Below are 13,702 nucleotides of genomic sequence, written 5' to 3' on the forward strand. Positions count from 1 at the left end.
AAGTCCCAATGAGTGGAGGATTAGCAATGACTTTGTGGTACTTTAACTGCTTCTAGAAACAACTAAACTGGTACCTGTACCCAAAGGAACATAAATTTTGGTCACTGAAATCTCACAAGATATCTGGGGGTTTATGGCCTAAGTTTCTTTTTAAGGATTATGTCTTAAACCCAGTTCACTGTGGCTCTTACTGATTGGTCAACACTAGGTCCCAGATCAAACCCCACTTGGTCATTGTTTGAGTTTTGATGGCTCAGAGTGAGTGTAAAGAGTAACTGTTTGTGTTTTGACCAGAAACTCTGAGGATCTTCCTCTCCCAGACTGATGTTCGTTTTTTTTTTTTTTTTTTTTGGTTGGGGGGAAGGGGGGGGCGGTACTAGGTAAAAGAAACCATTCTTTGTCTCATTTCTTACCTAGCCTTAGCCATTGAATGGGCATCGTTTCAGACAAACTGGCACCTGAGAAAGACTTTAACTTAAAAAGACCAAGGAGTCCCACTGCATTGGAGCCATTTCCAGTTGTCCTCATCTGTATCTTAACAGTGGAGCGAGATGGCTCCAGAGGAGAGAGCGAGGCTGATGACTTTGCACAGCCCTGCCTCACTTAAATCCAATTCACTTGCAAGTCATGATATCACTTCCTGATGTCATTGGTTCTCTTTGAGAATGAAGGACAAAGAACAGGCAAGGCACTGTGACTAATATGGTAATATGTTTTATATAATTTGCACATCTATCAATTGCACATGTATATCAAATTGCTTACCATCTTAGGGGAGTGAGGAAGGGATTTGGAACTCAAAATTTTAAAAAACGAATAATAAAAATTGTTTTTACATGCAATTGGGAAAAAAATTGAAAAAAGAAAAAGAAAGAAAGGAAGAAAGGAAAGAAGGAAGGAAAGAAAGAAACAAAGAAGGAATAGAGAGATAAGGGATTCTATGAGACAGAAGTGAGGATGAGAGTGCATTGTAGGCAGAGGTTATGTCCATTTCAAAAGGACAAAAATTGTAGTGCCATATATGAGAAATAGGGGGGATAGTTTTGGCTGACTCACTGAGTGCAGGAAGATGAATAATATAGAACAAGACCTGAAAGATAGGTTGAGGTTACATTTTATTCTAGAGACGATAAAGAGCCAGTGAATTTTATTGAGCAGGAGACTAATGTGATCAGACGGGCACTTAAGGAAAATAATTTTCCATAACTTTTGTATATACTTGGCATTTCCTTATCTGCCTACATATTATATCTTCCACACCCATCCCCTCTCAGCATCAGGCAAGCTTTTTAATGGAAGGGATGATTCATTTTGGGGGTCTTTGTACTGCCTTGCATATAATGGACACTTTCAATAATTTTTTCTTGAGCTGTTTTGACTCACACAAGTTAAAACACAAAGCTAGGATATATAACTAACTCATTAGATGATAGAATCAGAATCCAAAAAGATCTTGAGAGGCTTCAAGAGAGATGAATTTAAGTCTTGCACTGAGGTTCAAAAACATCTGTACATAAATCCATGCTGTATGTATAGCCATAGGGCAATGAGATGGTGCAGTGGGTAGAGTACTGAGCTCAGAATCAGAAAGACTCATCTTGACAATGATTCATGTCCAGTCAATGACAGATTATCTGTGCTTATGAAAGCAACTAGGTGGAGTTGGATAGAGCACTGGGCCTGGAATCTAGAAGATCTGAATTCAAATTTAGCCTCAGACACTTACTAGCTGCGTGACCCTGGACAAATCACTTAACCCTGTTTACCTCAATTTCTTCATCTAGAAAATGAGCTTAAGAAGGAAATGACAAACTTCTCCAGTATCTTTGCCAAGAAAACCCAAAATGGGGGGGGGGGGGTCAAAAGAGTCAGACATGGCTGAAAAATGACTCAACAAAACAACAAAAAAAACACCTTCCATAAAATGGACACTTTTAATGATTTTTTCTTGAACTGTATTGACTCACACAGGTTAGAACACAAAGCTAGGCTATGTGGCTAACTCACTGGATGATAGAATCAGAATCCAAAAAAATCTCAACAGGTTTCAAAAGAGATAAGTATAAAGTCTTACACTGAAGTTTAAAAAAAAATCTACTGGACAGATACAAAATGGGGGAGACGCAGCTAGACAGCAGTTCATATGAAAAGGTATTTAGGAGTTGTGATGAACCACAAGTTCAGTATGCGTCATTAGAATGAAACAGCAGCCAAGAAAGTGATTGAAATCCTTAGGTTAAATTAAGGTAGGCAATTGCCTAGGAAAATGGAAATCACAATTCTGCTATGATTGGTTAAATTATATGTGGTGTATTGGGTTCAGCTAAGAGCACCATGCCTTAGGAAAGGCAGTGATAAACTGGAGAAAATCCAGAGTGGGCAATGAGGATGGTAAAAGGTTCCAGACATGTGCTATTTTAAGATCACTTGAATGAGACTAGTGATGTTAAGTTTGAAAATGGGAAGACTTAAAGGGCAAATTAAAGCTGTCTTAAAAGTACTAGAAGGACTTTCAGATGAATGAATGGATGAATGAAAAAGGATTCATTAAATATTTATACTTTATCATATAAATATATATAATTACATATTTATGTAACATCCCTAAGTATTGGGGATGGGAGAACATTGAAGGCAGCCCTGTTTGTGGGTGGTCGCTGGGAGTATTTCACTTCATTCGGAGCATTCTCAAAACAGGAGAAACTTGGTGGTTTTCACCAAATGTGAAATCCCATGAGAAAAATTAAATACAAGATATTGTGATGATTAAAAACTGAAAGAGAACACTATGGGATGGAGGGAAGATGAAACTGTTTATATTTAAAACTTAGTCTGTTTTCCTGTAAAAGGAGATGACTGCCTTTTGTGTGATTGAATGGCACTCAAAAGAAGAGTCTTATGGCCCCTGGACACCTTTGCAAGACCGTTAAAGAAATCCAGGGAAGTGGAAAAGAAGTGTGACTGCCATGGCTCATCCAGGTGGTCAGAAAGTAACTAGTTTGGGATTATCATGAATATGATAATCCCCCCTGTCACCAGCGTCTCCTCACTGGATTTCCTTCCCCCACCTAAATAAATAAGGGCTAAAAAATGAGTTACACATATTATTCTGTTTTGTCCACACCTTTGAGGAAGACAATATTCAGATCTAGTAGGTGAAGCATTAACAGATTACCAAATAATTGAGTAACACAGTCTCTGGATAAGAAGCTTCTAATATTAATAAAGCCTCCAGCAATTCCTGGGAAGGATTCAGCTGCCCTGTTATCCCTTTGTGCATCAGGGGAAAGTGGGGTTTTTTTAATGGTGTAAGGCCAAAGGTGATTGCATGATATCTTGCATGATTTCTCCCAAAGGGTCACAGAAATAAAAGGTTTCAGACAACAAAAGGTGCCATATGAGGACATAAATCTCTTAAATCTCCCACCTGGGAAGATGTTCAAGGAAGGAAGCTGTTAGCAGGTCTCCCTGTTTTCATTAGCCAGGTGGAAAAATGTAACAGAAAAGTGACCCATAAATATTTAGACAGTTGGGTTACATAAACTAATTTTCATGGAGGGGTGAAATGTCTTGGTCTTCACCTCCTTCTTTTTCTTTTTCACCCAGGGCATTTCCATTGCATCTTCATTGCAGATGAAGAGCTGTGGAGTTCGAATCTAAATAGTGAGCAGAGAGAAGTGTACAAAGAGGGAATTTGATCAAGAATGCAGAAAAAACCCACCCACAGGTTTATTAAAATCCTGTACCTAAATGATCATGCATTAGGTAAAATCACTCAAATATTTATTCATTGCTATTCATTACATGTGAGGAAGCAGGGGGCAAAAGCATTGGCAACTAACATTTCTATGGTAATTTAAAATTTGCAAAGTATGTTTCATGTGTCATTTGAGTCTCAAAACAACTCTGTGAGATGGGTGTGATTATTATCATCATCCCAATTTCATAGATGAGGGAACTGGAGCTGAGTGAGTTTAAGTGACTTTCCTAGGGTCACCTCAGTATCTAAAGATGAATTTGAACTTGTGTGTCTTTCCAACCTGAAAGAGAGCACTCTGTCCACTTTTGTGCTATTTTCCATTTATGTGACCTTACTTGACCTCCCTGGGACTCAGTTTCCTCATCTGAAAAATGAGGGGCCTGGACTAGATGACCTCTAATGGCCCTTTTTACTCTAGATCCTTCCTATGATCAAGCCACTGTGTTATATTTAAAAGAAATTCCCCTCAAGGAGTTTGCAACTGAGTTGGAGGAAAAAAAATATAAAAACCAACAGCAAATAGTAGAATATGGCATAGAGTCATGTCAAATTAAGGGTAATGAGGAAATTCAGAAAAGGGGAATGTGGGCATAAGTGGCAAAAAAGGATTCACAGAGGAGATAAAGGTTAATTGGGCCCTAAAGTAAGGGTAGGATTTGGATAGGTGGTTGGAAGAGTGGACGATATTTCAGTCAAGAGACAGAACATTTTGTGCTCAGGAGGCATGATTTAAACACAAGGATTAACTAGAGAAAAAAAGAAGGCATGATGTAATCACCTGCTAGGTTGTATAATATGGCTCATGTTTCTGAAAGAAGACAAGATTTTTTTTTAATTTTAAATGTTTATTTATTAATTTTTAGTTTTCAACATTCATTTCCACAAAATTTTGAGTTCCAAATTTTCTCCTCAACTCTTCCCTCCCCCACTCCATAACATCTTGCATTCTGATTACCCCTTTCCCTCCATATGTCCTCCCTCTATCACACCCCTCCCTTCCCTTATCCCCATTTTCTCTCTTTTCTTGTAGGGCAAGATAGATTTCTATACCCCATTACCTGTATTTCTTATTTCCCAGTTGTATGCAAAAACATTTCTCAACATTCATTCCTAATACTTTGAACTCGAGCTTCTCTTCCTTCCTCTCTCCCCACCCATTCCCATTGACAAGGCAAGCAGTTCAATATAGGCTATGTATATATAGTTTTGCAAAAGACTTCCATAATAGTCATGTTGTGTAAGACTAACTATATTTCCCTCCATCCTATCCTGCCCCCCATTTATTCTATTCTCTCTTTTGACCTTGTCCCTCCCCATAAGTGTTTGCTTCTAATTACTTCCTTCTCCCATTTGCCCTCCCTTCTATCATTTGCCTTACCCCACTTGTCCCCTTTTCCCATACTTTCCTGTAGTGTAATATAGATTTTCATACCAAATTGAGTGTGTTATTCCCTCCTTAAGCCAAATATGAAGGGAGTAGGCTTCGCTTTTTCCCTCTCACCTCCTCCCTTTTCTCCTCCATTGAATAAGCTTGCTCTTGCCTCTTTTATGAGAGGTAATTTGCCCCATTCCATTTCTCCCTTTCTCCTCCCAGTATATTCCCCCTTAATTTTTATTTTTTTAGATATCATCCCTTCTTAATCAAGTCACCCTGTGTTCTCTGTCTATATATATATATGTATGTATGTGTGTATGTATGTATGTATGTATGTGTGTGTGTGTGTGTGTGTGTGTATAATCCCTTCAACTACCCAAATACTGAGAAAAGTCTCAAGAGTTACAAATATTGTCTTTCCGTGTAGGAATGTAAATTATTCAACTTTAGAAAGTCCTTTATGACTTCTCTTTCCTGTTTATCTTTTCATGTTTCTCTTGATTCCTGTGTTTGAAAGTCAAATTTTCTTTTCAGGTCTGGTCTTTTCATCAAGAATGTTTGAAAATCCTCTATATCATTGAATGACCATTTTTTCCCCTGAAGTGTTATGCTCAGTTTTGCTGGGTAGGTGATTCTTGGTTTTAATCCTAGTTCCTTTGACTTCTGGAATATCATATTCCAAGCTCTTCAATCCCTTAATGTAGAAGTTGCCAGATCCTGTGTTATCCTGATTGTATTTCCACAATGCTAGAATTGTTTCTTTGTAACTGCTTGCACTATTTTCTCCTTGACCTGGGAACTCTGGAATTTGGCTACCATATTCCTAGGAGTTTCTCTTTTTGGATTTTTTTCACAAGGTGATTGGTGGATTCTTTCAATATTTTACCCTCTGGTTCTAGAATATCAGAGTAGTTTTCCTTGATAATTTCATGAAAGATGATGTCTAGACTCTTTTTTTGATCATGGCTTTCAGGTAGTCCCATAATTTTTAATTTGTCTCTCCTGGATCTGTTTTCCAGGTCAGTTGTTTTTCCAATGAGATATTTCACATTGTCTTCTATTTTTTCATTCTTTTGGCTTTGTTTTGTAATTTCTTGGTTTCTCGTAAAGTCGTTAGCTTCCATCTGCTCTGTTCTAATTTTTAAAGAACTCTTTTCTTCAGTGAGCTTTTGAACCTCCTTTTCTGTTTGGCTAATTCTGCTCTTTAAAGCATTCTTCTCCTCATTGGCTTTTTGGGCCTCTTTTGCCATTTGAGTTAATCTATTTTTTAAGGTGTTAATTTCTTCAGCATTTTTTTGGGTCTCCTTTAGCAAGTTGCTGACTTGCTTTTCATGCTTTTCTTTCATCTCTCTCATTTCTCTTCCCAGTTTTTCCTCCACCTCTCTTACTTGATTTTCAAAATCCTTTTTGAACTCTTCAATGGCCTGGGACCATTGCATATTTATTTTGGATGTTTTGCATGCAGAAGCCTTGACTTTTAGGTCTTCCTCTGAAGACCTAAATTGTTCCTTTCTCATCCTAAGGGATGGAAGAAAATAACTGCTCACCAAGGAAGCAACCTTTTATTGTCTTATTTTTCCCTTTTATTTTGGCATTTTCCCAGCCTGTTACTTGACTTTTGAGTTCTTTGTCAGGGTCAAGCTCAGGGCTGAGATTCAGATCAGTGGCTTAGTTCCCCCAGTGGCTTCAGGCAGAGGTATCCCAGGGCTGCCACTCAGGGCTGAGATTCAGATCAGCTGCTCAATTCCCCCAGGGGCTTTAGGTAGAAGTCTCCCAGGGCTGCTACTCCAGGCCGTGCTCCCCTCTCCTGGGTGAAGGAGCCCTCCCACTGACCTTTGAAGCTATTTGTGGGTTGAGCAATCTGGGAACTGGTGCTGCTGGTGGCTCCCTGAAGTCTGTTCAAGGTCCTGTCCATGCCACGTCAGGCTGTGCTCCACGTTTCCTATGTTGTGGTGCGTGCACTGCACACTTCCTGGGCTGCACTGTGTGTGCGCTGTGCTCCCCAGAAGACAAGATTCTTAAAATAACTAAGTTAACATAAAATTTGCTTTTCTTTAGCTTCCTAGCCTGGTTTAGCAAGGAGCCCAGATTTTCCATGGGAATGCCACCAATATGATAAATAGAACAAACCTACTTTTCTTGAAATGAATCTTCAGAATCAATACCACACAGTTTCCCAGTGTGTTAACTTTGCCTGTCTGGATGGGAGGTCGATGTAAACTTTAATCTTATCTGCAATTCAGACCTGTTACTTGCAAGAAGAAATCCATGGGATGAGTAATTATACTTCTTGCTTTAGAAAACCAGATGAGCATGAGCACATAGTGAGAATGCTCTGAACCTATTCCTAACCCTTCTCCTCATCTTTCTTTCAACACCCACTCACCCCTCTTCTCTTGTAAAGACTATTAACATTCTACCTTACATTTCTCCAAATTCTCTAGTATTCTAAATTCTGTGTTCTTAAAGATGTTGGATAGGGCTGTGCCTTGAACACAATAGCTGCTTAATAAGATGAATTAATTTTTACTATAGGCCATTTTAATGAATTATATCTCAATGAATCATGCAATGAGATTTCCTCTTTAAACAGCAGTGTGTATTAGTTCTGAAAAAGATGAGGAGGGGGGAGGGATGAGGGGGAGAAGAGGGGGGCAGCCCGAGCAGGAAATGTAACAAAATTGATTCCAATTATCAGCAGTTTTTAGAGAAGTTGACCAAATGAAAACAATAACCACAATAAGGAAGCAGAAAGATCCAAGAAAGCACCTCATTAGCCAACTAGACAAACATTCAAGCAAGAGCAGCACTGATTTAGAGTACTATCTCTTTGGCCAGCATCACAGGGAGGATCATGAAAGATGACTAGTAGAATCATATCACAAAACAGCAAAATGAGGGAGTTGGACTCGATGACCTCTAATGTCCCTTTTAACTCTAGATCCTTCCTATAATTGAGCCGTTATGTTATATTTAAAAGAAGTAGGAGCTATAGCCCCTTCCTTCAAGCAATTTGCAATTGACTTGGAGAAAAGAAGATAAATAACAAGAAACCAACAATGAATAATACACTAAAGTTCAATGGAAAACAAGCCTGCAGAAAAGTTGGTGTTGATGAGGGCTGGAAGGCACTGTGAGACCCCCACAAGGACCAGAGCGCCAGGGGCAGGTCACCTGGAGAAGAATTCATGGGCTCAAGCACTGTTGAGGTCAAGGTAAATATTCATTACACTTTTCAGCAGGCAAGAGTTCTTAGGGAACCTGCAACCTTAGAGGGGTACAGGGAAAGTTTATATAGGATATTCTACAATATAGCATGTGCCAAATATGCTAACTAGGTGTTCGGGTGGGATTAGGGAGTGATTAGGGATTGGTCAGTTCTTAAAGGAACATGTACTTTTGGTATCTACTGCACAGGTATTTTACCCAGAGTTCGGCGGGGGTGGGGTGGGGGGGGCGGTGGGAGGGAGGGAAAGGCTACCTGGAGGTGTGATTTTAGGCCTGAAACATCACTAAGTCAAACTAATGGTCAGGGCTGGCTCAGAAATACCAGGTTGCTCTCATCAGTGTCTTGTTAGATTAGATAAATATAAGGGAGTATACATATGTCTAAGTCTAGGATACATATGGTTGGTCAGTGAATAGTAAATGTCATTGTGACCCAGCATACAGTCAGTTCAGTCAGTACACAGCTGGTTCTATAGGTGCAGCTGACTGCTGTATCGGGAAGAGAGATAACAGTTGTTGCTAGGGCAGGCTGTATCCTTGGACTGGGAAGAAGCTGCCTGGAATAGTGTTTTGAGGTTAGGGAGAAATGGGATTTTTAAAGAGAAGTGTGATTTTAGAATTGGGGCTCAAGTACATGAACCCAAGCATCCCATCATACCCATATATAAATATACACTCTGGGTAAGTATGTGTGTGTTTGTATGTGCACGTGCATGTGCATGTGCATGTGCATGCGTGCGTGTACATGGTGTGTGTGTGTGTGTGTGTGTGTGTGTGTGTGTGTGTGTGTGTATGATAAAGAATCTCTATGGGAGAGAGAGAAGAAAATCACACTTTCAGTACTCCAGAAGATCATAGATTCTGCATCAGTTTCTTCACCTGATTCTCCTAAAGTTGAACAAATATAAATATTTAAGTACAGGTTCACTGTTAAATCCTGGCTCTAATACTTAATTTTTATGAGCATCATATACACCAGTAAAACTGACTCAGAAGACAAACTAAACCAAGTTAAGAGTGATCAACGGGCCTCAAACCTATTGGTGAATTAGGGAGATGTCTGCCCCAAGCACGTGAAGACTTCCCCTGGTAGAATGGGTAGATGAGAACAATTTATTCCAATGACCATGAAGTGACTTTGGAGCGCCTAAAATTTGCTTAGACATGGAAGATGCCAGGGTCATCCACCAAGGTCAGCCATCTGCAGTCATCCTGACTTTTCTCTTGCATTGGACTTTGGTGACTGGAAGAAAGGGAGAAATTGACAGCTTTGTGCAACTCTGCATCACTTAAATCCAATTCACATGCAACTCAAGACATCACTTATGATGTCACTGGTCCTCTTTGAAAATAAAGAATCACCACCACCACCAACAACAACAGTTGCGAGTGTAGTTACTTGATCTCTAGCCCTCAATTGGCTCAGATTTAAAAGCAAGAATTTAGATTGAATGGCCTCTAATATTCTTTTTAGCTCTAAAAAAATTTAACTCTATCTTCCTCCCATTTTTCCTATCTCCTTGGCCACAGGGGTAGTAGTTTTTCTAGTTTTTGCTTTTAGAGTCATCCATACCTTCCCATTCTGTAAATGTGAGTGCTGTGACCAACTTAGATAATAGTGTTCTTTTATGAAAAAAGTATATTTCAATCTATAGTCATGGCTACCATGACTTTACTGTAGAAAAGGGAGTATCAGATAATAAAATAATAATTGAAAAGTCAATTAACAAACAGTTAATGTGGTTGTATGAAAAATTTGAGAGGCAGAGGGCTTGGGTTCAAATAATGCCCCTGTTACTTATTCCTTGTATGACCTTGGCTAAGTCATTCTACTTCTCTTGTACAGAGTCTCCTCATCTGTAAAATGAAGGAGTTGGATGCAGTGATCTCAGAGGTCCCTTCCATCTCTAGATTTATGATACTGTAACAATATACCAACATTTGAATGGATTTCCAGGAGCTCAAGTACCAGAAAGTGATTGATTATTTATGAATGGGCTTCCTAACAACCCAGGGACTAAAGAAAAGTAGTAATTTTTTTTACAAGGGGCTTAAACCCCCTGCCTCTCTCCCTCCTTCCTGCTGCCTGCCTTTTGGCCATCTCAATATTTATTAACATCTCCTTACCAGTAAATGGGAAGGAAAAGTAAATGAAAGACAAAGTTAACTCCTAGTTAACTGTTTTGCTAATAGGTTTGTATGAGAAATTTCCAAAGCTATTGGGTGAAGTGACAATCTAGAACTGTTCTATGTATTCTAGTAATTCTTTCATTTGCCTTATCTCATATTCCCCATTGCTGTTCAGTTATTTCAGTTGTGTCCAACTTTTAAGTGACCATATTTGAGATTTTCTTGGCAAAGTTCCTAGAGTGGTTTGCCATTTCCTTCCCCAGCTTATTTTAAAAACAAGGAACTGAGGCAAATAAGGTTAAGTGACTTGCCCAGGCTCACACAGCTAGTAAGTGTCTAAGGCTGGATCTGAACTTGGATCTTCCTGACTCCAAGCTCAATGCTCTATCCAACTGTGCCACCTAGCTTTCTCCCTAAGGACAGACAATCTGTCATTGACTGAACATGATTCATTGCCCTCTATTAACAAACTAGCAGTAAACCAGCTATTACTGGAAAGCCACATGGGCATACCTGTGTCACTTTCTTGATCAGATCTATATACAACCAGCTTTATTTGCTCATTATTTAAAGTACCACCTCTTTTATACCTGAATATTTCTTTCAGTTGCTGGCAGATAAGAGAAGGCAATTTTTCTAAGAAACATAGCTTGAGACTGTTCTGAGAACCTCAGATAAATGTGAAAAGAAAACCTTTTGAAATCAGCTAAAAGGTGCAAGTACTGATACAGTGGATCCACTCAGTGAATAGAATGCTGGGCTTGGAGTCAGAAGGAGCTGAATTCAAATGTGGCCTCAGACATTTACTAGCTGTGTGACCCTGCGCAAGTCACTTAACCCTGTTAGCCTTAATCCACTGGAGAAGGAAATGAGAAACCACTCTAATATCCTTGCCAAGGAAACCTCATACAGCATCACACAGTGTCAGACATAACTAAACAACAATAACAACTCATTGGACATGGGAATGGATGCAAGGCATTGTGGTCCATCACCTCATTTACGTATACCTGTTTTTAGAGTTTTAAAGGATATTTAAGATGTATGGGAAACTATTTAGTCTGTGGGAAAATTCTATATCATTTGCTTGTATTATACCTGATGGAATGGAAGACTGGATTTTTCAACTTGAGTTAGATAGGGGCACTACTCATGAGAGAACCCTGATATGAAGTATTAGAAGCTATAAGAGAAGAAATGAAGGAAGCTAGAAGAATGGCAAGGCCCAGCAGCCATCTGGCTGGAGAAGCTGACAGTGGAGACTGCCCTCTGCTGTTTGAAAGAAAGAGAGCAGAGGAGACTCAAAAGATTAGTCACTTAGGGCTAAATAAATCACTGAGAGAGCTGTGTGGAGGCCAGCAGGCACTGTAGTTGTTGAGAAATCATTGAAGGAAACCAGACCTTTCTATACTGAATTAAGAGTTGACCTGGCCAATTGTCCTTTTTAATCATCTACAGCCTGAGAGAAGGGAAACCCTTCAGGGGTTGGACTCTGTTGTCCTTTACTGTACTCTATGGCCGAAGGGGGAAGAACTCGGAACTCAGAGGAAGATATCTGAAGGGAAAGGCTTGTCACTGAGAAAGCATAATGTTGCTTCTTTACTTGCCAAAGAGGCAGAACAGGAAAGATGCAGACCCCAAATGTAAGGCTACTATTTTCCTGAAAGGAGATAATGCTGCTGCCTTATGAAAAGAGCTTAATACAGCTTCAGCAGCCCAAGAGTAGCAGAAAAGCAACTTTGGGAAAAAAGGAGAATGCAAAGACTCAAAAAGGGAAGAGGTAATGCAATTTTTATTGTTCAGTCTTTTTTCAGTCGTGTCTGACTCTTCATATCCCCCTTTGGGGTTTTCTTGGCAAAGATACTGCAGTGGCTTACCATTTCCTTCTCTAGCTCATTTTATAATGAAAGGGACTGAGACAAACAGGATTAAGTGACTTGCCCAGGGTCACACAGCTAGTAAGTATCTGAGGCCAGAGTTGAACTCAGGGAGATGAGTCTTGCTCACTCCAGGCCTGGAGCTCTAACCATAGTGCCACTCAGCTGCCCAAGTGGAAGAGGGATAGGTAAATAGATAAAATAGATAAGAGCTTTTCTTGATGCTCTTTTTTGTGGATGGCATATTATTGAAGATGAATCCTGGAACGTGACAGCATTTTTCTTCTTAAGTTTCATGGATATTCAAAAGAAATTAGTCCAATTATTGGAGTGAGGGGTGGAAGAAGTTAAAAAGTGAATGGATGAAGAACATATATTTGAGAATAAATCCAGTTTAGCTATCTTAAATAGACTTTGAAAAAAGGACCAAGAATTTGAATAGGAGGAGGAGAGAACACTGGATAACATTTGGGAAACTGGACTGTGCTTTCAGGGATCACAAGCTGCCACTCCCTGGCACATAATTTTATGTTATTGACATCAATATTTTACTGTTATATTGGATGATTATGAACCATGGAATACTACGATCTCAAAATGAATCTAAATTACAAATGACCCAAATGGAAAACAGAGAAATGTGTGGTTGGTTTAAGTAGGTTGCATGTACTACTAGTAACGACAGATGAGCAAGGAAAAAGCATGAAAGATGAAAACAAAATGGCCTTTGTTCTCAAGGACATTTGTGACCAGAAAAGAAGATAGACCATGCATGTAACATTCAGTGCAAAGGGCCCTGCATTTCAAGTCAAAGGATCTGGATCTGGAACCCATTTTTTCCAGTTCCTAGCCATACGTCCTAGGGTAAGTCAGTTAACCTTTTTGGGTGAAGAGCTTGGATTAGATGATGTGTAAAGTTTCTTCAAACTTTAAATCTCTAATCCCAGGTAACTAGATGAATAAATAGTAGATAGAACCAGAATGTTTTATATCTATAAAATATTAAAATATATAGAAAAAGAATTCTTAACCTGGAGTCTGTGAACTTGATTATTATTTTGATAACTATATTTCAATGTAATTAGGGTTTTTTGTAATAGTACATATTTTATTGTATGTATTATTATTATACGCAAATATTATTGTGACAAGGTCTCCATAGGCTTCACAAGGTTGCCAGAGTTGTCTGTGGCACAAACCTGATCTAGGATAAGGTCTCAAATACACTGTGTGTAGATCATCTATGAAGGTTTTTGTGATCCCTTCTAGGTCTAAATCCAGGATGCTTTAAAAAAAATAATGAAATGTAGTTTAGAACAAAATTCTAAGGGG

At 39.1% G+C, this 13,702-nt stretch overlaps 1 protein-coding gene across 4 annotated transcripts in view; it reads left to right on the forward strand.

Moving 5' to 3' along the window:
- Nucleotides 1-13,702, forward strand: part of VEGFD (vascular endothelial growth factor D) — an 81,971-nt gene that overhangs the window by 11,864 nt on the left and 56,405 nt on the right. The window contains exon 2 of one of the 4 annotated variants that reach the window (XM_072614313.1): nucleotides 3,607-3,765. The exons of 2 other annotated variants lie outside the window; for them this stretch is intronic. Coding sequence is in view for 1 of the 2 variants with exons in the window: in XM_072614311.1 (XP_072470412.1) it covers nucleotides 13,139-13,234 (96 nt within the window). In the remaining variant the exon portion in view is untranslated. Of the gene's footprint in view, nucleotides 1-3,606; nucleotides 3,766-11,968; nucleotides 13,235-13,702 lie in introns of those variants that run through there. One more of the 4 variants, XM_072614311.1, reaches the window with a different exon arrangement.

This window comes from Notamacropus eugenii, chromosome 5 (assembly GCF_028372415.1).
Source record: "Notamacropus eugenii isolate mMacEug1 chromosome 5, mMacEug1.pri_v2, whole genome shotgun sequence".
In the NCBI taxonomy this organism is placed as follows: Eukaryota; Metazoa; Chordata; class Mammalia; order Diprotodontia; family Macropodidae; genus Notamacropus; species Notamacropus eugenii.